At 41.4% G+C, this 27,593-nt stretch overlaps 1 protein-coding gene across 1 annotated transcript; it reads right to left on the bottom strand.

Annotated features, from left to right (window-relative positions):
• Positions 1-128: 128 nt before the first annotated feature.
• LOC110537497 (P2X purinoceptor 5) lies at positions 129-27,593 on the bottom strand. The gene is made up of 13 exons (XM_021623573.2): positions 27,017-27,593; positions 17,360-17,510; positions 16,373-16,444; positions 15,668-15,743; positions 15,250-15,334; positions 14,757-14,837; positions 13,841-13,982; positions 3,713-3,846; positions 3,423-3,516; positions 3,263-3,328; positions 1,441-1,523; positions 1,100-1,321; positions 129-1,015 (listed from the first exon to the last, which is right to left on the bottom strand). The coding sequence occupies exons 1-13, from the start codon at positions 27,238-27,240 to the stop codon at positions 1,003-1,005; spliced, it is 1,443 nt and encodes a 480-aa protein (XP_021479248.1). The 5' UTR covers positions 27,241-27,593; the 3' UTR covers positions 129-1,002.

The raw sequence follows: 27,593 nt of genomic DNA, 5'->3' as shown, positions 1-27,593 counted from the left end.
AAGTAGTAGGCTACAGAGTGATGGGCCTGATACTAAATATTTGTATAGCTATTGCCCATAAAAATGCATTACCAATACAAAAATGTTTTGAATGGATCAAGCCAATACATTACAAACCACTCCTTTAGTCACAGGACATTTATATTTTATTTGACCTTTATTTTAACAGGGAAGACATTTTGAGATCTAGGTCTCTTTTTCAAATGCGCCCTGTATAGTACAACATAGATATGCACTAATATATATATATATATTTTTTTTTTAATACAAAAACACAGTCATGGGAAGCACAAAAAAAACATCACAAATCACTCAGAAAAACAGTTACATTCCTTCACAAATAAGTCCCCAGTCAATACATGATGGAAATTACAAGTAATCACATTAAATGCAAAGTATTTATGATAGACAACCTCACACCCAGTGTATTTTCCAATGACGTGAGAAAGCAATTGTAGGCCTAATCTCACAATATGTGGAATTCCATAATATGACTCACAAGGATTTAATTATACTACAATCTGTTTCTTTAGGTGTGAAGAAACACCACAGCCAGCATAACCTCCTCTACCATGGTATGATTGCATGGCCTAATTGACACCAGATGCATTATGCTTCCATCTTAAACAAATATAATACCACAGAAATGCAATAGTGCTTTTTCTCTTTGATAAATATCTCGCTACATAGAACATCTGCATTGTCATTGCGCCAGTAAAGTGTAAGGAGAGGAGAGCATTGCCATTTCTCTTTGCTAGCCTATCAGTCACCATCATTTCCAATCAGCACACACATCACTCTTGAGACATTGGAAAACCAAAGCCAAGTGTCAGCATCAGCAACCTCCGCTGGTAGAGAAGAAGGAGGGTGGGCATCAGGATCACCACCTCACCCACCCTCGTTTCCCTTTCCACCTGCTAGAGGACCCAGTCTAGCCGTCTTGACGATAGCAGCACCTCTTTCTTTGTCTCACGTCTTCCTTGAAAAACAAGTCTTCTGACCTCAATCGGCCAACCTGTGTTAATAAAGGGTAAATAAAAATGTGTCTCACTCTGAATTAATTGGTTAGTGTCGTGGTCGTGGAGGGTGAGTATTATACCGTTGCCCCACAGTTCGCGGAGAGAGAATATGAACCTCCTTTTTCTCCCCAGTTTTAAGGTCCTGTTTCTCTGTGTCCTGAGTGGTGGGCTCTGGTTTCTCCTCTTTTTTCGTAGAGAGTGTGGTGAGCTCATGTTGTTCCCCAGCATGTGTCCTGTGTTTTCTTGTGTCTCGGTTCACCACTGTCTTCGCACTCTCTTTGTGCTTCTTAATCCGTTCTTTCCTGTTAAAGGTATGTTTTACAGAGCAAGCAATCCCAGACTTCAAATACATACTTTAATTGATTAAACTACAAAGTGTAAATTCTCTATTTAATAGTAATACCATGTCATGGTGTCTTACTTGAGAATCTCAAATTTCCTGTCTCGGAAGTAGGAACTCGTGCTCATCATGTAGATGAATATCATATCGCACGCAAATTTTCCCTGAAACGAAAAACAAACACAAAGCCCAGGTTTAGGTCAAGACATACAATAGATCACAGTAATCAGTATGATATAAATAACAATTTTAAAAAACACAAGGTTTGAGGTAACTTCTTAGGCCATAGCAAAAACAAAAAAACACTAAGTGTCCTGTGAATGTAAACAGCAGACTTCAAAGAGCTGTCTTCTCTGATAAATAATATGACTAAAATAGGGCACTAAAATCTTATACAAGGGGGCAGAGGGTTTCTGAATCCCAAATGAACCCCTATACACCCAAGGTACTCCTGTAGGTCTGACAGAATTAGATAGGCAAAAGAAAATGTAGTCATCTTGCCAGTGTTGGGGAAGCTACTCTGAAAGTATATTTTAACAACATAATAAACTACCAATTACTTCACACTGGATGAAGTTAAGATACAATAAAGCTACTTAAGAAATAAACCCCTTAATAAAGCCCTTAAGATAAATATAGTTTACTTAACTAAGTTAATTTTTAAAAGTAGTTCACTTCATCCAAACTACTTGGTGAAAAATGTTCATATAAATCTTACATTTCATAGACCACAAATTGCAAGAACAGATCACTTTGTTAACATGTGTTATTTAGCCTATTAAACAAAAAAACATGTCTCAAGTGAGAATTAGGCAGGACTAATGCCAAAAACGAGAGGAAATGATTCCCTACTTCACCCATTTTTTGGTGTGTAGTTCCAATAACAAAAGTAATTAACTACTGAAAACACTACTTAGATTTGAATTTAGTCAGAGAGGAAAAGGCGAAGCGATTGGTTTTACTCGGCCCAAAATCTGTCAACATTTTTTATGGAAGTCAGTGTCGAATTTGGTCAACAAAAAAAATGTATTGCTGATTTGTTACGTGGGGCTCATTTGATTGAATATACGTTTCGTAATGGTTAGGTTGTTACAAATGCACTAATATAAGTGAAGGCAGGCACATGGCATTTCGGCAACTTTGATAAAACGACTATATCGGAGTTGTGCCTGTTATAGAAATAGAGGACTCATCATGGATATAACCCATTTCAGCGTGGACATTGCTATTGAGGCCTTCCACCATTTTAAAGTAGACAACTGGGTGGCGATTGCTATGAGTTGGGAGCGAGGAGCCAATGAAGAAGAAAATTGACTACTTTAAAATAGAGCTTCAATGGCGCTGCCCATGCTGTCACGCTATAATGGCACAGATACAAAGATGAGTCCTCTATCTAGCTCTATGACCTGTTATTCACACATATCTGCCCTCTCATCGGCTAGAATGGTCCCACCTGATCTCTCATCCTCCTGCATAACTTCCATCTTTGAGGAGTATTCTATTGTTAGAGCGGTCACCGAATATCTTGTCAATATAATAGGCAATCTTTGATTTAGTTCAACGACCACCAAGGTACTGCAAAATGTAGTTAAATTACTAGTTGATTTACATGTAGTTCATTACTCCCCAACACTGCATATTGCTTAGGCCTACCCAATTGTTTCAGATCTACAGGAGTGCCTAAGCAAGGGGATATGAGCTAGAGATCGATTTGGAATTAAGAAGATTACTCTTTCATTGAACAATGACAGGGGATCGCTCTCTTATGGTGATATATCAAAATAATTTGATAACATCCAATCTGGCCATGCTACATGACATAGAATCCCAGAGGAATATATTTTGGGGGACCAGTATGTCTATTGGAAACAAATGAATACACAAATCTATTAAAAAAACTTACCATGCCCATAATAGCGAACCCAGTCCCAATAGCTATTACTGTGGGAATGATGTTGAATTTTCCAGCCTGAAAAACACAATAAAGAACATTTGATCTGACAGACTGTAATATGAAAACTATCAACACATTCAAGTAAGTGTAGCAAGAATCACTCTCATACCCGTCCATTCACCATGATATCAAAGCGAATCCCATAGACTTTATATAAAGTCCGGAAGCTCTCTCCAGCTTCATCTTTGTAATACCGGGCATATCTGGAAAACAAACAAATCAGCTGTTTGGAACAGAAATGTCAACAACTGCCTGGTAGAGATAGATCTGAGATTAAATGCAGTAGTTGGAGAGAGCTCAAGCCTTATTAGTTGAAGCTAATACCTTTTCAGAATGAGGGCATGGATTATTATATCTGCTTGAAGTACAATCTGCTTATTAATGCATGTCAAGATGTACCTGAAGTTGTAGCCTGACGTGACAGTGCTGTTTAAGTTGATATCCAAACGAGTAAAGCTGTACTTTGGGTTACACTGTGAGTAGTCCTTATCCAAATCACAGTTCCACTCAATCAGAATTCCAACTGACCCACCCTGAGAGAAAGAGAGAGGGTTAGAGATAGAGAGACAGAGAGAGAGAGTTAGAGATAGAGAGAGAGACAGAGAGAGAGAGAGATAAGTGTTGCTCTAAATATGGAGGATGACTCTATTGCAGTGCTATTCAAGATGTACTTTCTTGTTTCAAATATGTTTTATTAAACACACACAAGAATGGTGTATAGGTATACAAGACAGGTATACAATTCTTATCTAAACATAAAAGAGCATACAACATTAATTCACTCTTGGGCATTAATTCACTCTTGTTCCAATTTATTCTGTATCCCGAGAAGGTACCAAACAAATTGATCACATCAAGAATAGCTGGGATACTAGCCTGGAGTTCTGTTACATAGAGGAGGATGTAATCTGCGTATAGGGAAATCTTATTTAGAGTATCTTTAGTATTATAGCCGTGTATTGCTGCATGAGATCTAATCGTCTGCGCGAGCGGTTCGATAATTAGGGCGAAGAGCATAGGCAACAGCGCACAACCCTGCCTTGTCCCCCTGTAAAGGTTAAATCGGGGCGACAATGATTGGTTAGTGAGTATTCTGGCACAGGGGTTCCTATATAAAAGCTGGATCCAATTTATGAACCCATCTCCAATATTAAATTTCTGTAGGACCTTGAATAGATAGGGCCACTCAACTTGGTCAAAGGCCTTTTCGGCGTCAAGTGATATGACGGCAAGGTCCACGTTGGGTAACCTCTGAGAATACATAATATTGAAGAGGCGCCTGAGATTGAAGAATGAGTTTCTGTTAGGGATAAAGACGGTCTGATCCAAAAGGACCAATTTGCCAATTAAAGTGCTAAGCCTGTTAGCCAGAGTTATTGCTAAAATCTTTTGGTCTGTACTAAGGAGAGATATTGGTCTGTATGACCCTACCTCTTCTGGATCCTTACCCTTCTTATGTATAACTGTAATGAACGCTTCGTCCAAAGTAGAAGGGAGAGCTCCATCCTCATTGGCCTGAACCAACATTTTGTGCAGGTAGGGAGAGAGCATGTTGCTGAATGTTTTATAGAATTCACCAGGGTATCCATCTGGGCCCGGGGTCTTGCCACTCTTTAGAGGTTTAATTGTTTCTCGAATTTCATCAAGAGATATTTCCTTATTCAGGAAGTTAGAATCTTCCTGGTTCAGGGCAGGAAGATTACAGTCCTCCAAAAATGTTTGCATAATTAAGGTGTTAGGATCCGCTTTAGATGTATATAGAGTCTCATAAAACTGCCGGAATCTGTCATTGATGTCTTTGGGGGAAGAGAGTAATTCCCCAGATGCAGATTTAACTTTGTGAATCATTCGGTCACTCACATTTTTTCGAAGTTGTCTGGCGAGTAATTTGTGTGGTTTGTCACCAAACTCTAAATATTTTTGCTTGGCATAGATAAAAGATTTAGCAATTTTAGCTGAGAGAATCTGATTATATTCCAATTTTAAAGAGGTGATTTTTTTATGTTTCTCCATAGATGGATGGCTAGCATTCTCCCTATCCAGTAAGTGAATTTGTCCCTCCAGTTCTTCCAGTTTTCCTCTGTTTTGCCTACTCCTGGCAGCCTGAAATGAGATGATACAGCCTCTCAGATAAGCCTTCAGTGTTTTCCACAATAATGCTGGGGAAGTCTCTGTGTTGTCGTTGGTATCAAAGAAAAATTTAATTTGGTCTTTAAGATATTCACAGAATTTTGGTTCTGTGAGGAGCTGAGGATTCAACCTCCAGACCCTCTCGTTTGGTACAATGTCACCCAATCTCAGGGAGAAGGTGAGTGGACTGTGGTCCGAGATTATAATATCATGATACCTCACATTACAGGTATAGGGGAGTAGTCTAGCATCCAACAAAAAGTAGTCAATTCGAGTGTAAACATTGTGAACATGAGAGTAAAAGGAGTATTCCCTACCCGTAGGGTTAGCGATCCTCCATATATCAAATAAGTTAGAATTTTTTATGTAGGTATTCAAGAATTCGCTTGAATAGGAGGTAGGGGTTCGCCGGGTAGAGGATCTATCCAAATATTGGTCTAGCACACAGTTAAGGACCCCTCCAATGACCAGGTTAGTATGGGAGATATCTGGAATCAGGGCAAGGACTCTTTTGAAAAAATAGGGGTTATAAAATGTTTGGCCCATAGATATTTAGTAGAGTTACTGCGGTAGAGTGGATTTCTCCTATTACGATCACATACCGACCCTCTTTATCCGCAATAGTGGTTTTATGTAGAAAGGGAATTCCTTTCCGTACCAGAATCACTGTGCCTCTCGTTTTGGCAGAGTTAGAGTGATACACTTGCCCCACCCACCTACACTTAAGTCTGCTATGAGAGTTATTTTTCAGATGGGTTTCTTGCAAAAATATAATATCAGACGAGAGTGCTTTCAAGTGGGCTAGGACCTTGCCTCTCTTAATTAGTTCGTTTAAACCCTTGACATTCCAGGAAGTGAATGTAAGCCCCGCCTTCCATTTCGTTTGTAGTTCCTATGGTGGCCTGCATAACATGTAACTTGATAAAAAGGTAAGAAAGTGCACCAAACCACCACAATCAGCATAAGTAGCACCTACACCCGAGCAGTATCCAACCCACCCCTCCCCCCCAGCAAGCACCTTTACTTCCCACCCTGTACCCCTAATTTCCCCAACACTTACCCCCCCCCCCCCATCAACCCACATTTAACAGGCCAAAGAAGCACGGCGCGACCTCGAACAAGAGGTAAAACATAAATAAAATCCCAACTATACGTTCACCTCTCACTATCCTAGAACTTCTACTAACATATGAACTGAGGAGGCTCCCGCGAATAAAGTGTTCAGTTAGCATCTAATAAACCTAAACAGAATAAGTTGCAACTTAAACATATTGCGCATTTAAGCGTCATCCTGGGTCAATCCCAGAGATAAGCAAGATATAGCCTCACAAGATTATATTTCTAAGCACTGCCGGTCAAAAAATAAACCATCCGCAACCGACATAGTCAGCCGTACCTTTACATACTGTGGGTCAGGAGATCGGAACAAGGATTTGCTAAATTAAACGTTCCCCCCAATATTTTTTATTTTTTTAAAATATAAAACATTTAAAATATATATATATATATATAATAATTTTGCACGCCCAATTTTTCAGTTTTTGATTTGTTAAAAAAGTTTGAAATATCCAATAAATGTCGTTCCACTTCATGATTGTGTCCCACTTGTTGTTGATTCTTCACAAAAAAATACAGTTTTATATCTTTATGTTTGAAGCCTGAAATGTGGCAAAAGGTCGCAAAGTTCAAGGGGGCCGAATACTTTCGCAAGGCACTGTACATACATACACATACATATACATACACAAATACACATACATACACACACATACATGCATACATAAATACATACATACCCACACAAAAAAATCATATATAAAAATATGTATATACATCCATATGCACATATACACATACAAACATTCATACCCCAGAATAACAATCTACACTGATTTAAAATATACACATACATAATACTAAAATGCTAAGAGAAAATAGTAATAAAGTACAAAAAGTAATTATATGTACGCACACCTACACAGCCATAAGCACTACAGAGGGCTGGTGGGACTCTAGTCGGGAGAGCGGCCTACGGCTAGACAAAGGCAGAACGGCACAAAACATCAACTTGCTAATCAGGTGTCTGCGTCTGCCCCTTCCCAACCATCACCCCCATTCCCCTGCAAGCAATAAATAAATGGAATGGTAGTAAGAATAATGTAAGGATTGTAAAATAAATAACGAAACAAAACAAAAATGGGGGAATGTAAGTATATCCATCCGAAGGTGTCAGTGATCAAACCTGGAAGTAAAAATATGCATCGCTCTGAGCACAGCCGGGATGAAAGTGAATTTAACGTTAAATGAGAGCTCTGACCGCCATCCATTGGTCGGCTCAGCGTCTTACATGTTCGGTAGCCCTTGTTGAGCCCGTTTAATACGGGATGGATTCGAGTCCATGAGCAGACCCTAACACACAATGACAAGGCACTCTAACCTGTACGGGGGATTGTTGTACATCCCCGGATAAACTTATCTGTGTCCAAAACCGAGGAGAGCCAAATCTTCTCACCGGAAGGCGGGGTAATTCTTGGTCTTGCAGGGAAGAGCAAGGCTGGGTGAAGATGGAGTTTGTAGAGTTTGGTCATGACATCTCTGTAGTCGGCGCGATGCTTTGCCACATCGGGCACATAATCCTCATAGACACGGAATGGGTGCACTTTATGTGACAGGTTGCCCCTCATTCGAGCTTCACGGAGGATAAGATCCTTGGTCTTGAAACTGTGACAACAGATGATTACTGGGCGAGGACCATGTCTGTCTCGTTGTTTAGTGGGGAGTAGGGCTCCGCTGTGGATTTATTGTCCTTTGGTCGCTTATTACTCGGCATTTTCATATAAAAAGTTACAATCTTGAATTAGAAAGAAACGTTTGTTGTAAAAAGTGCCATAAAGTAGGTTAAATTAGATTATTTCGCAAAAAAGTTGCAGGAGCCTCTCACGCACAGCCGTTCACTCCAACATGCTAACTCCGCCCCCCAAGATGTACTTAATTTTTTAATTTTTTAAAAATTTCTTACCCCTTTTTCTCCCCAATTTCGTGGTATCCAATTGTTGTAGTAGCTACTATCTTGTCTCATTGCTACAACTCCCGTACGGGCTCGGGAGAGACGAAGGCTGAATGTCATGCGTCCTCCGATACACAACCCAACCAGCCCTACTGCTTCTTAACACGCATCCAACCTGGAAGCCAGCCGCACCAATGTTGGAGGCTACACCGTGCACCTGGCAACCTTGGCTAGCGCGCACTGTGCCCGGCCCGCCACAGGAGTCGCTGGTGCGCGATGAGACAAGGAGATCCCTACCGACCAAACATTAAACAGGAAGTACCAAGGACTCGCTCAATACGGAAGTGGTCAGATGACGCGGATGCTACGCTACAGGACTGTTTTGCTAGCACAGACTGGAATATGTTCCGGGATTCATCCAATGGTTTTGAGGAGAATACCACCTCAGTCATTGGCTTCATCAATAAGTGCATCGACGACATCGTCCCCACAGTGACCGTACGTACATATCCCAACCAGAAGCTATGGATTACAGGCAACATCCGCATCGAGTTAAAGGCTAGTGCTGCTGCTTTCAAGGAGCGGGTCACTAATCCGGACGTTTATAAGAAATCCCGCTATGCCCTCAGACGAACCATCAAACAAGCAAAGCATCAATACAGGAGTAGATTGAATCCTACTACACTGGCTCTGGCGCTCGTCGGATGTGGTAGGGGTTGAAAACTATTACGGACTACAAAGGGAAACCCAGACGCAAGCTGCCCAGTGACACGAGCCTACCAGACGAGCTAAATGCCTTTTATGCTCGCTTGGAGGCAAGAAACACTGAAGCATGCACGAGAGCACCTGCTGTTCTGGATGTGTGATAACGCTCTCGGTAGCCGATTTGAGCAAGACCTTTAAACAGGTCAACATTCACAAACCCGCAGGGCCAGATGGATTACCAGGATGTGTATTCAAAGCATGCACGGACCAACTGGCAAGTGTCTTCACTGATATTTTCAACCTCTCCCTTACTGAGTCTACATGTTTCAAGCAGACCACCATAGTCCCTGTGCCCAAGGAAGCGAAGGTAACCTGCCTAAATGATTAGTGCCTACGTCGGTAGCCATGAAGTGCTTTGAAAGGCTAGTCTTGGCTCACATGCAGACGTGGTTTGTCGTCCTCTCGTTTACTTTTTGTGTTTTTCGTCTTTTTTTGTATATATCAATTATATCAATATATCAATTTATTTTTCAATCCCTTTTCCATTTTTAAATTAAATATACCTTCCGGTAACCCGCCACACTCAATGTGACACGGATCCGCTATTTTTTTAAGACCTTATAGCCAGAACCTCCTTCAGAAGCTAGCCATCAGAAGCTAACCAGCAAATTAGCTACTAACTATTTAGTCATTGTTAGCCACTGCTAGCGGCCATTACCTTCTGCACAGGCACCAGCCGTTTTTTTAGCCTGGATAATACCTGCCAGCCTCGGACTGTTTTTCTCCACTACAATGCCAGATTCCTGCCGTAAACCCTGAACCATTACTCCTGATCATCACAGCTAGCTAGCTGCCACCGAGTGACACAGCCCCGAAGCTAGCCCTGAGACAGGCCCACCTCCCGGCCTACTCTGTGATCACCCGGCTACTCAGCCGTTGCCTCCCGGACTCAACACGGCTAGAATCCACTACTCCACCGTATACTTGCCGTAAGCGCTGGACCTTTGCATCGGATCATTGCTGCAAGCTAGCTGCTACCGAGTGGCTATAGTGGCTAACGCTCCTGCCCCGAAGCTAGCACCAGTTAGCCGCGAGCCAGGTGCATCTCCCGGCTAGCAAACGAAATTACTACAACTACAATACCTCTTTCGCCATCTGGCCCGGATCCTTTGTCGACACGGCATCCCGCCGTTATCTATCGGCCCTAGCCCCGAACTCAGCCCCTGTGTGTAGTTAACTTACCCTCTCTGCCAATTCATCACCATTTTACCTGTTGTTGTTGTCTTAGCTGATTAGCTGTTGTTGTCTTACCCGTTGATGTCTTAGCTCGCTCTCCCAATCAACACCTGTGTTTGCTTTAAATCTCTCAAATGTCAATATGCCTTGAATACTGTTGTTTAGGATAGTTATCATTGTTTTAGTTTACTGCGGAGCCCCTAGTCCCACTTTACATGCCTCAGATACCTCCTTTGTCCCACCTCCCACACATGCGGTGACCTCACCCATTATAACCACATGTCCAGAGATACAACCTCTCTTATCATCACTCAGTGCCTGGACTTACCTCCACTGTACCCACACCCCACCATACCCCTGTCTGCACATTATGCCCTGAATCTATTCTACCACGCCCAGAAATCTGCTCCTTTAATTCTCTGTCACCAACGCACTTGACGGCCAGTTTTGATAGCCTTTAGCCGTACCCTCATCCTACTCCTCCTCTGTTTCTCAGGTGATGTGGAGGTTAACCCAGGCCCTGCGTGCCCCCAGGCACTCTCATTTGTTGACTTCTGTAACCGAAAAGGCCTTGGATTCATGCATGTTAACATCAGAAGCCTCCTCCCTATATCCATCCTGCCCTGCCTTTCTAAAGTCTTCGAAAGCCACGTTAATAAACAGATCACTGACCATTTCGAATCCCACAGTACCTTCTCCGCTGTGCAATCTGGTTTCCGAGCTGGTCACGGGTGCACCTCAGGCACGTTCAAGGTACTAAACGATATCATAACCACCATCGATAGAAGACAGTACTGTGCAGCCGTCTTCTTCAACCTGGCCAAGGCTTTCGACTCTTTCAATCACCGTATTCTTATCGGCAGACTCAATAGCCTTGGTTTGTCAAATGACTACCTCGCCTGGTTCACCAACTACTTTGCAGACAGAGTTCAGTATGTCAAATCGGAGGGCCTGTTGTCCGGACCTCTGGCAGTCTCTATGGGGGTGCCACAGGGTTCAATTCTCAGGCCGACTCTCTTCTCTGTATATATCCATGATGTCACTCTTGCGGCGGGTAATTCCCTGATCCACCTCTACGCAGACGACACCATTCTGTAAACTTCTGGCTCTTCTTTGGACACTGTCTTAACTAACCTCCAAACGAGCTTCAATGCTATACAACACTTACCCTAGTAAAACTGACTCTCCTACCGATCCTCGACTTCGGCGATATCATCTACAAAATAGCTTCCAATACTCTACTTAGCAAACTGGATGTAGTCTATCACAGTGCCATCCGTTTTGTTACCAAGCCCCTTATCTTCTTATGGCTAGGGGTTCCGCTAGCGGAAATATGTAACTTTCATACATTCACAAGTGCAATACACCAAATGAAAGACAAACTTCTTGTTAATCTACGATTATTTAAATAAACATCAACAGCATCCTCCCGGATACCCTAGACCCACTCCAATTCGCATACCGCCCCAACAAATCCATAGATGACACAATCTCAATCGCACTCCACACTTCCCTTTCCTGCCTGGACAGAAGGAACACCTATGTGAGAATGCTGTTCATTGACTACAGCTCAGCATTCAACACCATAGTGCCCACGAAGCTCATCACTAAGCTAAGGACCCTAGGACTAAACACATCCCTCTGCAACTGAATCCTGGACTTCCTGACGGGCCGCCCGCAGGTGGTAAGGGTAGGCAACTACACGTATGCCATGCTGATCCTCAACACTGGGGCCCCTCAGGGATTTGTACTTAGTCCACTCTTGTACTCCCTGTTCACCCACGACTGCGTGGCCTAACACGACTCAAACACTATCATTAAGTTTTCTGACGACACAACAGCGGTAGGCCTGATCACCGACAACGATGAGACAGCCTATAGGGAGGTGGTCAGAGAACTGTCAGTGTGGTGCCAGGACAACAACCTCTCCCTCAATGGGAGCAAGACAAAGGAGCTGATCGTGGACCACAGGAAAAGGCAGGCCGAACAGGCCCCCATTATAACATCAAAGGGGCTGTAGTGGAGCGGGTCGAGAGTTTCAAGTTCCTTGGTGTCCACATCACCAACAAACTATCATGGTCCAAACACACTAAGACAGTCGTGAAGAGGGCACAACAAAACCTTTCCCCTTCAGGAGACTGAAAAGATTTGGCATGGGTCCCCAGATCCTCAAAAAGTTATACAGCTGCACCACTGAGAGCATCCTGACCAGTTGTATCACCGCCTGGTATGGCAACTGCTCGGCATCTGACCGTAAGGCGCTACAGAGGGTCGTGCGTACGGCCCAGTACATCACTAGGGCCAAGCTTCCTGCCATCCAGGACCTATGTAATAGGCGGTGTCATAGACTGTTTTCTCTGCTACCGTACAGCAAGCGGTACCAGAGTGCCAAGTCTCGGACCAAAAGGCTCCTTAACAGCTTCTACCACCAAGCCATAAGACTGTTGACAATTAATGTTGACTATTTACATCGACATCCCCCAATTTGTTTTGTACACTGCTTCTGCTCGCTGTTTATTATCTATGCATAGTCACTTCACCCCTACCTACATGTACAAATTACCTCAACTAAACTGTACCCCCGCACACTGACTCGGTACTGGTACCCCTGTATATAGCCTCATTATTGTTATGTTATTGTGTTACTTTGTATTATTTTTGTGTTTTATTTTTTACTTCAGTTTATTTGGTAAATATTTTCTTTAACTCTTCTTGAACTGCATTGTTGGTTAAGGGCTTGTAACTAAGCATTTCACGGTAAGGTCTACACTTGTTGTATTCGACACATGTGACAAATAGATTTGATTTGACATATGGTAAGAATGTCTCTGGTTAACTATTGTTTTCTTCTATGCTGGGTGTCCTGCTACACTAACAACCAGAGGTAGTATTTACTTGTAAATGTCTAACCTGACCTTGCTGGGAAGTTGAGGTGAGGGTACGTTATACAGGGCTCTGTGTCAAGCCACTTAATAGAGATCTAACAACTGTTATGTTTCATAATGTTGTTATTATGCAACCATAGTTGTTATTCATTTCAATTTCATGCCTAATGACCGCAGCCTACATGGCAAAAGTCTAATTAAAGGTCTTCAAAATAATGGTAATTACCTAACTGCCTGAAAGCAAGCATCATTATGAAATGGACTGAAGGAAGAGAGACCTACATCCCTCCCACACTGCTTGGATAGCATGACGAAGGCCTGAAAAACATCATTCGGATGCACTGTTAAACTAGAAACCCAACCCTGATTACTGACTGTTTAATGCATTGTATTGAGTGTCTTTCCTGGGTAGCAACGTACTGTATGCTGATAAACCTTTGTTTTTATACAACATTGCTGCCCCTCTATGCCAGCTCTGCCAGGGAAAAAGGTCACCTAACCTCAATGTGACTACTTGGTTAAATAAAGTGTACATTTCAAAACAAAAAGATTGTAAATCTGTACCACTACAGCCATGTCCTGAAAGTCGTGTCCAGTCCTGCTGACCAGGTCTCCCAGACGAAAGATGGGGCAGTAGGGTTGGAGGACGTTGTCATAGGAACATCTCTTTAGATAGGAGTCATTACCGGTGTCCAGAACATTTGACCTGAGGAGAAAGAAGACAGAACAGGACATGTAGCTTTTAGCTATGTGCTTAGTAGTTCAGTATCATACTTCTCCTTGTCTAAATCCCAAAAAGGTCATAGGCCTAAAACATAATAAACTGAGCAGTGAAGTTATCTTATCAGCTTCAAATAACAAGCTTTCTCTTTGACCCTTACTTAGATAAGGAATAGCACAGAGCTACATATCATATCAAGTAACTTTATAGATCAATTACTTCATAGTTTAGACATTTTACATTCAATACACACAACGTAATCAAAATATCTACAACTGAAATTATCAATTGGCAGAGGTCTGACGTCTCTGTAATTTCCAGGTTAGGTTTAGAAAGACAATACCAATGTTCTAGCTGATTAAACCTTCTACAACAGCCTTATTGGCATGAGAGCCCAGTGAGCCAATCAGATCTGTTCTAACACCTGTCCAGGGTCCTGCTCTGCTGTCAAGGACGTCTCAGATGACCTCACCACACACACACACACACACACACACACACACACACACACACACACACACACACACACACACACACACACACATATATGGCTTTGGGGGTATATAAATAGAAGGGACTGTGCACCCTCATAGCTATTCAAAGCAGTGCTAGGACATGTATCCCCCACTGCCCAACTCACACATACTTACTGATCTATGTCACTGACACTGACTGTGTCTGTAGAGACAGACAGTCTCTAGGGACTACGTTGAGGTCTGTATGAACAAGCACCACTTAGCACCACTCATAACCACTTACTTGGAGAATTCAAACTTCGGAAACCTGACAAAGTTCTTGATGTAAATTGTGAAGTTTTCTGCCTTGCTTAATAAAGCCTCCCTGGAAATGAAGTGGAAAAGTGTTAATCCAGAGTGACTACCTAATGGTAGATAATCAGGACAAGGTACTTCATGCTGAAGTACATAGGATCTTAATCTTTTGTTGCTGAGAATTTTCCTCCAAAGCAGGAAATGCAAACTTGTAGGGTATTTGAGTTTTAAAAAGGCTTCTAAAGTTTGTCATTTCTACTTTGAAATTTCAGACTTGATTTGCCCTTACAAAATAATGTATCAACCACTACAAAAATGTCCATTAGTTCTAATCCACATAATAATTCACATGTCCTGTTGCTGCAGGATTATATTCCTGCTGTAGCAAATTGGCTCAAATTAAGATCCTCAATCTTTAGTGGAGTGTCAATGCAAAAGTGAGTATTTCATTATTTTCAAAGCAAAAGAGGATGAATTCTCACGAGGGTTTCCGGACCGTCTCAACGGGACACCAGCCATGTATCTCACAGGTCCCTGTAGAGTTTAAACACAATCCAGTCTTTACCCCTGCAGGGAAAAGCAAAGATCCCTGTCAACATCCTGGAAAGACATAATATTCTGGGTGGAAATTAAGGGGAATGGTAACACGTAGGAGATCCCAGAGTTGAATCATTTTAACATGCAAAATAGATTTTTTTAAATGTCAATATCAAGGAATTTTTTAAGAGAGACGTGTCCAATTCCAACCCTGGTGATTCTTATACACTTCCTAAAAATGTGTGGTAATGTGCATTTAAGAGAAATGTGACCATAACCAGTGTTAATCTGTAAATAAATGTTATCTTGGAAATTGAAATTGAAATGAGATAGACTGCCCCAGTTGACCATATTAGTCCTTACCATTGCCAGCTATTACCACTTCACCCTCGGCACAATCCTCATTGTTTACACATTGGCCATCTGGCACCTTAGGGCTCTGGAGAAAAAAAGGACACGTTGCTGTAGTTCAAAATGCAAACCTGTATTCAAAGCTGTGTATTGAAGAGCCTAGAGACGACGGCAACATACAATAGCATGGTGAACACAATAGGGAGTATCATTTGAATACTAAAGCTATTTAGTATACACAATGTTATTGGACCAGTGAACAGTGCCACATCGCCCCCTTCATACTATGAACATTTTTATCATTTTAAATATAATTAATACATTTTTCATAACTTTTCTGAAAATCATCATAACGGCACCGAAAGCCTACTATAATATCAAATAAGCAAGGTCAAGGTCAAGGTCAAGCCATCTCTCTCTGGGGAAAAAACTGTTGGGCCTACTAAGGCATCATAATTACCTGCTATAAGCAGTTTGGATTCTGACATCCGCCCCAAATTACCAGTCGATTTTCTGTTTACTTTGCCATATATGGTGAGAATACTTGCATCATCAATGCAGAGTTTAATTTCCTTGTTCGATTGGATCATTAAAGTATTCCTATCTCAGCTGCACAGTCATCCAATCTCTATCTCAGAATTGGAGGATCTTTCAAAATAAAGTCAATTAACAAGATTTTTGTCTCGATTACAGTAATACAATATTGCTTTCACTCACCTCAGCACAGAACCCAAGCCTCTGATTTGGAGTCTCGAGGTAGTTTGTAACAATGAAGAAGACTTGTTCACCCTGAAAATCAACAACAAGCTAAAATGTTGGACACTATACTTTCCTCGGTCAGGTTAGTTAGGGGACTGTGTATTAATTGTACAAAATCAAAGCCCTAAATACATATTAATTTATCAAAGCTTTTAATGCCGCATGCTTAAATGTAAATAGCACAGCTTCTCACTCCATATTAATATAGCCTTACAAAATGAAGGAGATCTGACTGGGCTCACCATGTGGACAAGAGCAGACCTTTCTATGTAATCTGTTTATCACTGAGTCGCTAAAGGTTAAGAGAATTATAGGAATTAGACTTGGGGAACAACCCTCTCTCTTTTATTTAACAGGACAGATGAAATGGTTTGTCCCTTGAGGAGAAAAAAAGACTCAGTAGTTTGTAGTTAAAATGTACAGTATATAGCGAAAGGTGTGATTTTCCTATTGCTCTATAGCCTGCAAAGTATAATGTCCAATGACCCCAATCATTGCCTTTTCCATGACCTTACAAAATGCACATTATTTAAAGACATCAGACGTGTTCTTGATAATAATTGAAGAGCACACTAAATACATGGCAACTTATCATATTCTAAAACTGTATGTTCAAAATAGCTGACAGACATGCTTTATGCCAGTGTTTGTAAAAGTGTACTATTCTCATGGCATGGTCAGATATACTGTCTCTATTGATGTGATATAAATCTGCATGTGGTGTCATGCTATTTAAAAAACTATTTTGGTGTGATTGAAAACTGATGAAAGTGAGTTAAGACCCCGTAAAAATGTGACTCATTGTACTTGAAATATACAACCAATGACTTGCTGTATCACTGATGAGCTTCAGCTTCAACACAAATAGAATTGAATGAATCATCTAGCAGTAAAGCTGTGTACTGCGCCAGCTTTAAAATCTCCCCAAAAGTTCCCGGATCTCACCGTTGGAGGTATGACATAATCCTCAGCCCCCCATAGGTAAAGTCCAGATTCTGTGCTGTTGGTCATGACCACTCCTTTCAGCTTGGTGATGACAGAGCTCTGGACGGTCTCTTCCCTCGATTGGTACCCCTTCTTATACACTAAGACCCACCTGAGAATTTAAATGCACCGGTTATTGATTGATTGATTTCTTACATTTAGTCTAAGCCGCAACTTTAAAAATATATATATTTTTATATCGTTCTAACTCGGTCACATTTGAAAATGTTGAGCCGTTGTCAGTCGCATATAGAAATTACATTGATGGTAATTTGAACAAACTTTGAACAAATTACAGTTTGGGCCTAGTGCCCTGGAAATATTAAAGCTTTCATTCATGTGCTGAGTCATAAGACATAGAAATGTCAAGTGCACTCTATAACACTGTCTATATTGTATGATAAAAAAAAAAATATATAAATATATTATTTTATACTAATACAATTGTTCAGAGAAAGGGTATTTGTTTAACAAATAATATAAAAGAAGTCTCAAAAAGATAGTATCCCCTGTTTTAAATACTCCAGCAGGGCCCTTGCGAGGATAACGACACTGAGCCTTTTTCTAAAATGTTTTATGAGATTAGAAAACACATTGGGAGGGGTCTTAGACCATTCCTCCATACAGAATATTTCCAGATCCTTGAAATCCTTCATCTGCACTTAAGCCTTATGGACTGTCCTCTTCAATTCAAACACAATGGGGTTCAAGTCCAGACCCAGTTAGTCCATAACATTCTGAAACCATGTTTCTTAAAGCATGGCCAGATCGTGGTTGTCCCAGGGTTATTTTGCATACAAGCTTTCCACAATTTCATTACTTTAGCATAAGATTTTCTGTAGGTTTCCTCATGGTTCTATTTAAAGTCATGTTCTCAGAACATTCAGAGAATGTTAAGAAACAATGTTCTTCTGTGGGAATTTCAGTACTACAGAATAACGTTTCCTACAGGTTTCCTCATGGTTCTATTTAAAGTCAAGTTCTCAGAATGTTCCGAGAACGTTAAGAAACAATGTTCTTCTGTGGGAATTTCAGTACTTCAGCATACCGTTTTCTGTAGGTTTCCTAATGGTTCTATTTAAAGTAATTTTCTCTGAATATCAAGAGAACGTTAAGAAACAACGTTCTTCTGTGGGAATTTCAGTACTTCAGCATACCGTTTTCTGTAGGTTTCCTAATGGTTTTATTTAAAGTTATTTTCTCCGAATATTCAGAGAACGTTAAGAAACGATGTGGGGATTTCAACACTGAGGCATACCTGCTGGGAACACACTCATTCAATCAATGTTACATCCACGTAATTTCAATAAAATTACATTGTACCAATGTGAAATAGACGATGAATTGACATCTGTGCCCAGTAGGTGATGTTTTACGCAGGTTTCCTCATGGTTCTATTTAAAGTCACGTTCCCAGAACATTAAGAAACAATGTTCTTCTGTGGGAATTTCAGTACTTCCGCATAACCTTTTCTGCAGGTTTCCTAATGGTTCTATTTAAAGTCAAGTTCTCAGAACATTATGAAAATGTTCCATAAAAACCACAATAAAACATTAGTAACGTTCAAAGAACATCCTAAGAATGTTATTTAAAAACATAAACATTCTGTTCTAGCCTAGTGGCTAGAGCATTGGGCCAGTAACCGGAAGGATGCTGGACTGAATCCCTAAGCTGACAAGGTAAAAATCTGCCATTCTGCCCCTGGGCAAGGCAGTTAACCCAGTGTTCCCCAGGCGTCGAAGATGTGGATGTTGATTAAGGCAGCCCCCTGCACTTCTCTGATTCAGAGGGGTTGGGTTAAATGTGGAAAACACAGTTGGACAACTGACTAGGTATCCCCCTTTCTCAGCGTTATAAGAATATTTTAAAGATAAATACCCAACGCAGAGACAGAGTACGAGAGGTCAAGAGGATGAGAAGTCAATAGAATTAACGATCAATGGAAATAGTGTTTTTTCTGCAATAGGGAATTATTTTTTAATGGGTCAGAGACATAGGAGGAATTTGTCTACACAATGAACCTGAAATAGGATACTTGTTATTTGGCCATTGGCCCAGTCGCACTGCACGGCCATTGGCCCAGTCGCACTGACTTCTAATTGGTCAACCACAGGCTAGGGCTGGGTTATAAAACTAGATCCTGTCCCTTTGTTCTGTGGAGATAATCACAGGAAAGAACCACAGGAGAGAATGGCTAGAAAGAAGCTATCAGGCCAGGCTTTTCCTGGTTAAATAAAGGTTAAATAAAACATTTTAAAAGGATCACTGGAGAGCATCACTGAGGACAGGGGAGAACGACCATCTACTTCCAATCATGATTTGTCCTATTTGAATAAACCTATTTTCCTCCCCTATTTTGCTTTGGGGTCTGTGTTATTAAAGAATAACATCAACTGCTAAAAGTGTCAACAAAACTCTCTCTATCTCAGGGGTTCTCTAACTTTTTCACTCAGCCCCCCCATTCAGAATTGTGAATCATCAGATTTCAAGTTTATTTCCTGCAATTCTACACATTTTGTTATGGGGGCAGAGACAATTTTGCAGTTTCAAAGCTAATTTTCTTGCATTTTTAATTCTATACATTTTACCATGTCTAAAGTGTATTCATGGGATATTTGAGTGACTCAAACACTACAACAAAATCTATGGGCTAAAAACTCACTTAAAAAATGTTAGCTAACATGGACTAGATGATCTGGTATGCAATGACTGACATTACATGAGGAAAACTGATGATGCACTACCCAATTTCTAAATTGCACCAAATGCAATCTACTATTACAACTTTCAAGAGTCTGTTGAAAGCCGGACTGAGTTCCTTAAAAATCCATGTTAAAAAAACACTAATTGGCCACACTTGATCTTAATGAGTGATTGTTTCCTTTTGAAGTTTCCATTTGAATAGACTGAAATGAACAGCTTTGTATGAGTTAAAAAAGATAGCATGCTTGCTCCATCCTGGTGGTGCAGTGGACTAATGCCATGGAGCAAATTAATTTATGTGTCCTATCTGTTCAAAACAGTTAACCTAAGCATCCCAGGAAAACTTTCAGGGAATCATAGTAAAACATTCTCAGAACCTCCCTGCTACCTAAAGATGTACATTCCCAGAAGAGGTGTATTTTACCAGAACCAATGGGAAACCAAAAATGGACCTTCTGACAACTTCCAAGGACCCAAATGTGCTAGCTGGGGAGACTGAGATGGCCATTGCAAAATGCTGATTTTGTGGTCAATAAAATTTTTTTTTGTGGATTTCTGGTGTGTGCAAAAACCCACCACTGATAAGCGTGGCCAAAGAGCTCGATATTCGTGTCACATGACCATAGCACTGGTTCCAATCAAAGTGCCAATGCAGTGGCAACCCGTCATTTAGGGAGTTTTGAGCCCCACCTGTTTAGCAAAAGAAAACAAATCTGTTTGCAAACAATGTAATAAAAAACAAATTTGAGTCAATAAAGCTGCATACAAACATGGTCTCTTTTTGTAAGAAAGCTCCAAAATGCAGGTGTTTCAGCCTAGCTCAATGCTTTCTGTAGTGGTGGGGCAGCCAGCAGAAAATACAGAGCAAAGGGGTTGATAATGTTCTCTAGTTGCGCCATGATTGGCTCAGTGTTCTGTCACTCATGGGGACACTTCATCACGGCAAAATCTACGGGTAGAGCTCGAAAATTCAAGCCCCTTGGGTGCTGCCATAGATTTACATTAAAAGTGTCCATCCAAGAAGGCTCAAGGTCAATGGCCACAGATAAAATTATGTCAAATCACGTTATGTAGCTTTGATTGGACATGTCAACATCATACTTTCACAATCTTAGCTAGCAAACTAGACAAGCAGTCATCGTCATGAATCAAGTCGATAATCTACCGGCAAATCCTTTTCAAACCTTGTCATATAAAGAGAAATTATAAATTAAATATACTCATCGGCCATTGGACATAAACATTACACAACAAGTTTGAAATTGCTAATTCAACAATGAGTGGTTAGGAAGGAATCAGTGGCTAACTGCAAGTGTTGCAAAGCAATCACTAGCCTGCTATTCAGTGGAGAGGGTGTGTGGTCCAAGTCTGGGGTCTCTTTTCCAAGCTTAAAAGGATAAACATTCACATTCAACGCCATGGGCCAGAAAATGTTGAATACATTGGCTATGCTGTCAATCCAGCATGACTTCTGCCGTGCTCAAAACAACAGGAAACTCGGAAATTGGCAATCTCAGACTTCAGTGAGTTCAAGACAACTGGGAACAAAAAAAAACGAGCTCCGAAAGGGAAAATACGTTTTGAACAGTAATCCAACTCGGAGTTCCAAGTCGGGAACTCTAGCCTCTTTCTGGAGATCACTGACGTCATGATTCAACCTTGTTTTTTTTCTCGAGTTCCCAGTTGTCTTGAAAGCACCATAAATCAAAATAATGCCAGACTTTGATGACAAAGTTTGATGACAAAATTTGCCCACAGAAAGACTGCCGCACCACCTTCCTGTTCAAGTGAGCACAGCACAACAAGGTGATTTCAAAAACATATTGTATGCTGATGCATAAATTATGTAATATGCCAGGGAGATATGTATATTGTAGCTAAGAAAGTAATACTAAGTGTATGTTGTATAGTAAGTTTCCCATGTGCCTCACCCTAATAACTTGGTCATTTTCCCCCACATAACTTAGCCTACTGTTCTGACTTGGTGGTGCACATGTAGCCTATAGCCTGTTTTATAGAAATTACATCATCGAATATTGTAAGAGCTTTCATTGTCTGCTTATCTGCCCCCTTTATTTATCCTACGGTTCCTACTTGGTGTACAGGGAGAGTACTGTCAGAACAGCCCAAAGTTATGAATTCTGTCGCTGTACCTTTGAAAAGTGCTGAACAAATAGTTATATTGACTGCGTCCATCTTAGCTTGCTCATTAATGAATTAATCAAAATTATGAATTGCCTCTTACCTGCTCATCATTCCATTATGCCATAGTTTGTACATCTAAATTGTCAGTAGAAACCCTATTGGTCACCAATATCAGCTATATTTTTTAAAAAGGCAGTAAAAATAAAAATAAATGTTTTTATTTCACCTTTATTTAACCAGGTAGACTAGTTGAGAATAAGTTCTCATTTACAACTGCGACCTGGCCAAGATAAAGCAAAGCAGTGCGACACAAACAGCAACACATAGTTACACATGGAATAAACAAACATACAGTTAATAATACAATAGAAAAATAAATAACAATTATATTAATAATAATAAATACATTAAAAATGTAAAATTATATATACAGTGTGTGCAAATGAGGTAGGATAAGGGAGGTAAGGCAAAAAATAGGTCATAGTGTCAAAATAATGACAATAAAGAAATTAAACACTAGGGTGATAGATGTGCAGAAGATGAATGTGCAAGTAGAGATGCTGGGGTGCAAAGGAGCAAAATAAATAAATAACAGTATGGGGATGAGGTAGTTGGAAGGGCAATTTACAGATGGGCTATGTACAGGTGCAGTGATCTGTGAGCTGCTCTGACAGCTGATGCTTAAAGTTAATGAGGGACATATGAGTCTCCAGCTTCAGTGATTTTTGCAGTTCGTTCCAGTCATTGGCAGCAGAGAACTGGAAGGAAAGGTGGCCAAAGGAGGAATTGGCTTTGGGGGTGACCAGTGAAATATACCTGCTGGAGCGCAAACTACGGGTGGGTGCTGCTATGGTGACCAGTGAGCTGAGATAAGGCGGGGCTTTACCGAGCAAAGTCTTATAGATGACCTGGAGCCAATGGGTTTGGCGACGAATCTGAAGCGAGGGCCAGCCAACGAGAGCATACAGGTCACAGTGGTGGGTAGTGTATGGGGCTTTGGTGACAAAACGGATGGCACTGTGATAGACTGCATCCAATTGCTGAGTAGAGTGTTGGAGGCTATTTTGTAAATGACATCGCCGAAGTCAAGGATCGGTAAGATAGTCAGTTTTACGAGGGTATGTTTGGCAGCATGAGTGGAGGATGCTTTGTTGCGAAATATGAAGCCGATTCTAGATTTAATTTGGGATTAGAGATGCTTAATGTGAGTCTGGAAGGAGAGTTTACAGTCTAACCAGACACCTAGGTATTTGTAATTGTCCACATATTCTAAGTCAGAACCATCCAGAGTAGTGATGCTGGACAGGCGGGCAGGTGCGGGCAGCGATCGGTTGAAGAGCATGCATTTAGTTTTACTTGCATTTAAGAGCAGTGTTAACAGCACGAGGTCTGAAGATAGATGGGGGGGCAATCAATTCACATATGGTGGGGCAGAAGGTGGTCTATAGCAAGTGGCAACGTTGAGAGACTTGTTTCTGGAAAGATGGATTTGTAAAATTGTTTGGGCACAGACCTGGATAGTAGGACAGAACTCTGCAGGCTATCTCTGTAGTAGATTGCAACTCCGCCCCCTTTGGCGGGGGGGGGGGTGGAACTAAAGGGTTAGCTAAGGCATACTGAGCAGGGCTAAAGGCTCCACAGTGAAATAAGACAATAATCACAAACCATGCGTAGCTGAGTGATCATTATGGTCCAGTGAGTAGCTAAGCAGGCTGGAGACACGGCGATTCAGACAGCTAGCAGGCCAGGGATAGCAAGCTAGCAGAAGGGCCTTAGAGGGACGTTGCGACGAAAGAAGTCTGTTGTAGCCCCCTCATGCAGTTACGTCGGCAGACCAGCCGAGATGGATCAGCGGGGCTCCGTGTAGTAAAAGGGTCCAGGCCAATTGGCAAAATAGGTATAGTGGCCCAAGAAATTCTCCAATGGGCCTCTTGAGCTAACAGTCCGATATGCTCTAGACAGCCAGCGGTCCACGGCTATCAGGCTAGCAGATGGACTATTCAGGGGATGTCGCAATTGGGGTGCCTGTTGAAAAAACCCCTCAAGCAGATTACGTCGGTAGCATAGGCTAGCTCCAGGCTAATTGGTGCTTGCTTCGGGACAGAGACGTTAGCCATGAGTTTACACTCAGATAGCAGCTAGCTAGCTGTGATGATCCAGGTGAAAAGGTTCAGAGCTTGCGGTAGGAATCCGGAGATATGGAGAAAAATAAGTCTGATATACTCTGGTTTGAATTGCGCTGTGTAGACTGGCAAGAGTTGTCTGGGCTAAAGGTTAGCTGATGTCCGCTAGCAGTGGTTAGCTGACTAGTAGCTAGTAGCTAGTTAGCTGGCCAGCTTCTGTTGGGGTTTCCGGTTCTGAAGTAAAGAAAATAGCAGATCCATACCACATTGGGTGAGGCGGATTGCAGAAGGGTATGTTGAAGTTGAGGTTAAGAAAAATATTAAAAATATAAGCGAAGAAAAAAGATATAAAAAGATATATAGACGAAGACAAGACGAAGACAAAAGACGTCTGTCTGCTACACCATCTTGGATGCTTTTAGAGGCTGAAATGAGGCTGAATGAACTGTTTCACTGCCAGATAAGGCTCCGCTGACAGCCAGGTGTGGCGGTGGTAAGGATTTACTCCATGGTGCTGAAAAGAAAGCTCTGCTGTTGGGACAGCTTTATGTAGGGCCTAACTGTTTGTGGGCACCGTTTGTCACCGTTATAGTACAATTCTGTTTAGTGTTGTGTTGTGTAGTGGCTTTGCTGACATGCTAAAATCGGCACTGTGCCAATGTCATTTTGCAAACTCCAGGCGGTGCTATGGTCAGATGACATGAAAAAAAAAAGTTTTTCGGCCAAGCAATCCAATGGTAGGGTTGGCCTTTGAAAGAACAATGGATATGCAGAAAATACCTCGTCCTTACTATGAACTATTTCCATTTACCCAAATTGCAATTACTTTGATATTTGTATAAAATTTCACTTTCCCACATTTTGTTATGTTACAGCCTTATTATAAAATGTATTAAATAAAAAGTTAAATAAAGGTTACATTTACTACAAATAAAAAACTAATTGGACATGATTTGGAAAGGCACACACCTGTCTATATAAGGTCCCACCGTTGACAGTGCATATCAGAGCAAAAACCAAGCCATGAGGTCGAAGGAATTGCCCGTAGAGCTACGAGACAGGATTGTGTTGAGGCACAGATTTTGGGAAAGGTACCAAAACATTTCTGCAGCATTGAAGGTCCCCAAGAACTCAGTGGCCTCCATCGTTATTAAATGGAAGAAGTTTGAAACCACCAAGACTCTTCATAGAGCTGGCCGCCCGGCCAAACTGAGCAATGGGGGGAGAAGGGCCTTGGTCAGGGAGGTGACCAAGAACCTGTTGGTCAATCTGTCAGAGCTCCAGACTTCCTCTGTGGAGATGGGAGAACCTTCCAGAAGAACAACCATCTCTGCACCAATCAGGCCTTTATGGTAGTGTGGCCAGATGGAAGCCACTCCTCAGTAACATGACAGCCCTCTTGGAGTTTGCCAAAAGTCACGTAAAAGACTCTCCGACCATGAGAAACAAGATTATCTGGTCTAATGAAACCAAGATTGAACTATTTGGACCGAATGCCAAGCATCACGTCTGAAGATGACCTGGCACCATTCCTACGGTGAAGCATGGTGGTGGCAGCATCATGCTGTGGGGATGTTTTTCAGCAGCAGGGACTGAGAGACTAGTCAGGATCAAGGGAAAGATGAACAGAGCAAAGTACAGAGAGATCGTTGACGAAAACCTGCTCCAGTGCGCTCAGGACCTCTGGGGCGATGGTTCACCTTCCAACAGGACAACGACCCTAAGCACACAGCCAAGATAACACAGGAGTGGCTTCAAGTCAAGTCTATGAATGTCCTTGAGTGGCCCAGCCGGAGCCCAGACTTGAACTCAATCAAACATCTCTAGAGAGACCTGAAAATAACTGTATATCCAACTCGACAGAGCTTGAGAGCGTCTGCAGAGAAGAATGGGAGAAACTCCCCAAATACAGGTGTGACACGAGCTTGTAGCATTCAATCTTCAATAGCTCTTACACACTTTGTGTAAGACTTTGAACATTATATATTCTGAATCGGGGAGGATGGACAAAAATCTATACCTTTTATTTTTTTAGATGTATTTTATTTATTTTTGCTTTCAATTTTCAATAGCTCTTACCATGACTATGAAAATGATATATTCTGAATTGGGGGAGAATCGACACAAACCCACAGGTTTTTCTATTGAAAGTTGTTTTCCTTTTTTTTGTTTTTCTATATCGAGTTTCAATAGCTCTTACAGAACGCGTGCCATGACTATGAAAATTACAGCTTCAAAATCGTCAGTCAGCGGCGCAGCGGTCAAAGCCACTGCATCTCAGTGCTAGAGTCGTCACTACAGACACCCTGGTTCGAATCCATGCTGTATCACAACCGGCCGTGATTGGGAGTCCCATGCGGCGCACATTTGGCCCAGCGTCGTTCGGCTCTGTCCGGTGTAGGCTATCATTGTAAATAAGAATTTGTTCTTAACTGACTTGCCCAGTTAAATAAAAAAGATGTACTCCCTAGCCCTCTGTTTCATGATGACAGTTTGAACGACCTCAAAGACACCCAAGATGTACAATTAAATCTACTGTAGTTGCGACTTTGTATCTAAATAATGATTGGCACTTTTAATACATGATTTAGTACATTATTTTTACGTCGCGAGCATGCAATACAATAAAATAAAACATGCACCTCACCCGATCACGTATAGCAGCACACAGATCTGAAAAACTCTAAATGAGATTCCCAATTTTCTGTTTTCAGCGATGACATATTTTTCTGTTTTAAAATTAAGGAAACCGAGGAAAAAGATTCTCCAAGTCAATTCGCCCATATTCCTGTCACCAGACTTCGACAGCCGGGTGACTGCGCGTGTGAGAATGACAGCACTGAAGTCAGTGGCAATTGCATGGGCTATCATTAGTCAATTTATAAGAGGCTACTGCCATTCCAATGACCTAGCCCTAGGATAACCTACCATGAAAGCTGTTTAAGTTTCTGCTTTTTCTGCAAAAATAATTTATAATTATAATTCATAGGTCTGATCTCAGATCAGCTAACATTAACAGGTTATTCTAGGAATTAATATATTTCATGACTGCCTATCTCAAACATGACCCTCTATGACCCACTACTATCTCTAGACTTCATCGCTAAAAGAGTGCTGTTTTAATGCACTTTATTTCTGTCAATAAGCATTTAGAATATCTCTAGGTATAGACTAAAACAACATTAATTCCTACAAGCTATCAAATATTAACAAGAGCAGCACTC

The sequence above is a fragment of the Oncorhynchus mykiss genome, chromosome 12, assembly GCF_013265735.2.
Source record: "Oncorhynchus mykiss isolate Arlee chromosome 12, USDA_OmykA_1.1, whole genome shotgun sequence".
In the NCBI taxonomy this organism is placed as follows: Eukaryota; Metazoa; Chordata; class Actinopteri; order Salmoniformes; family Salmonidae; genus Oncorhynchus; species Oncorhynchus mykiss.
Note: the sequence above shows the minus strand (reverse complement) of the source record. Positions and strands in the feature narration are given on the sequence as shown.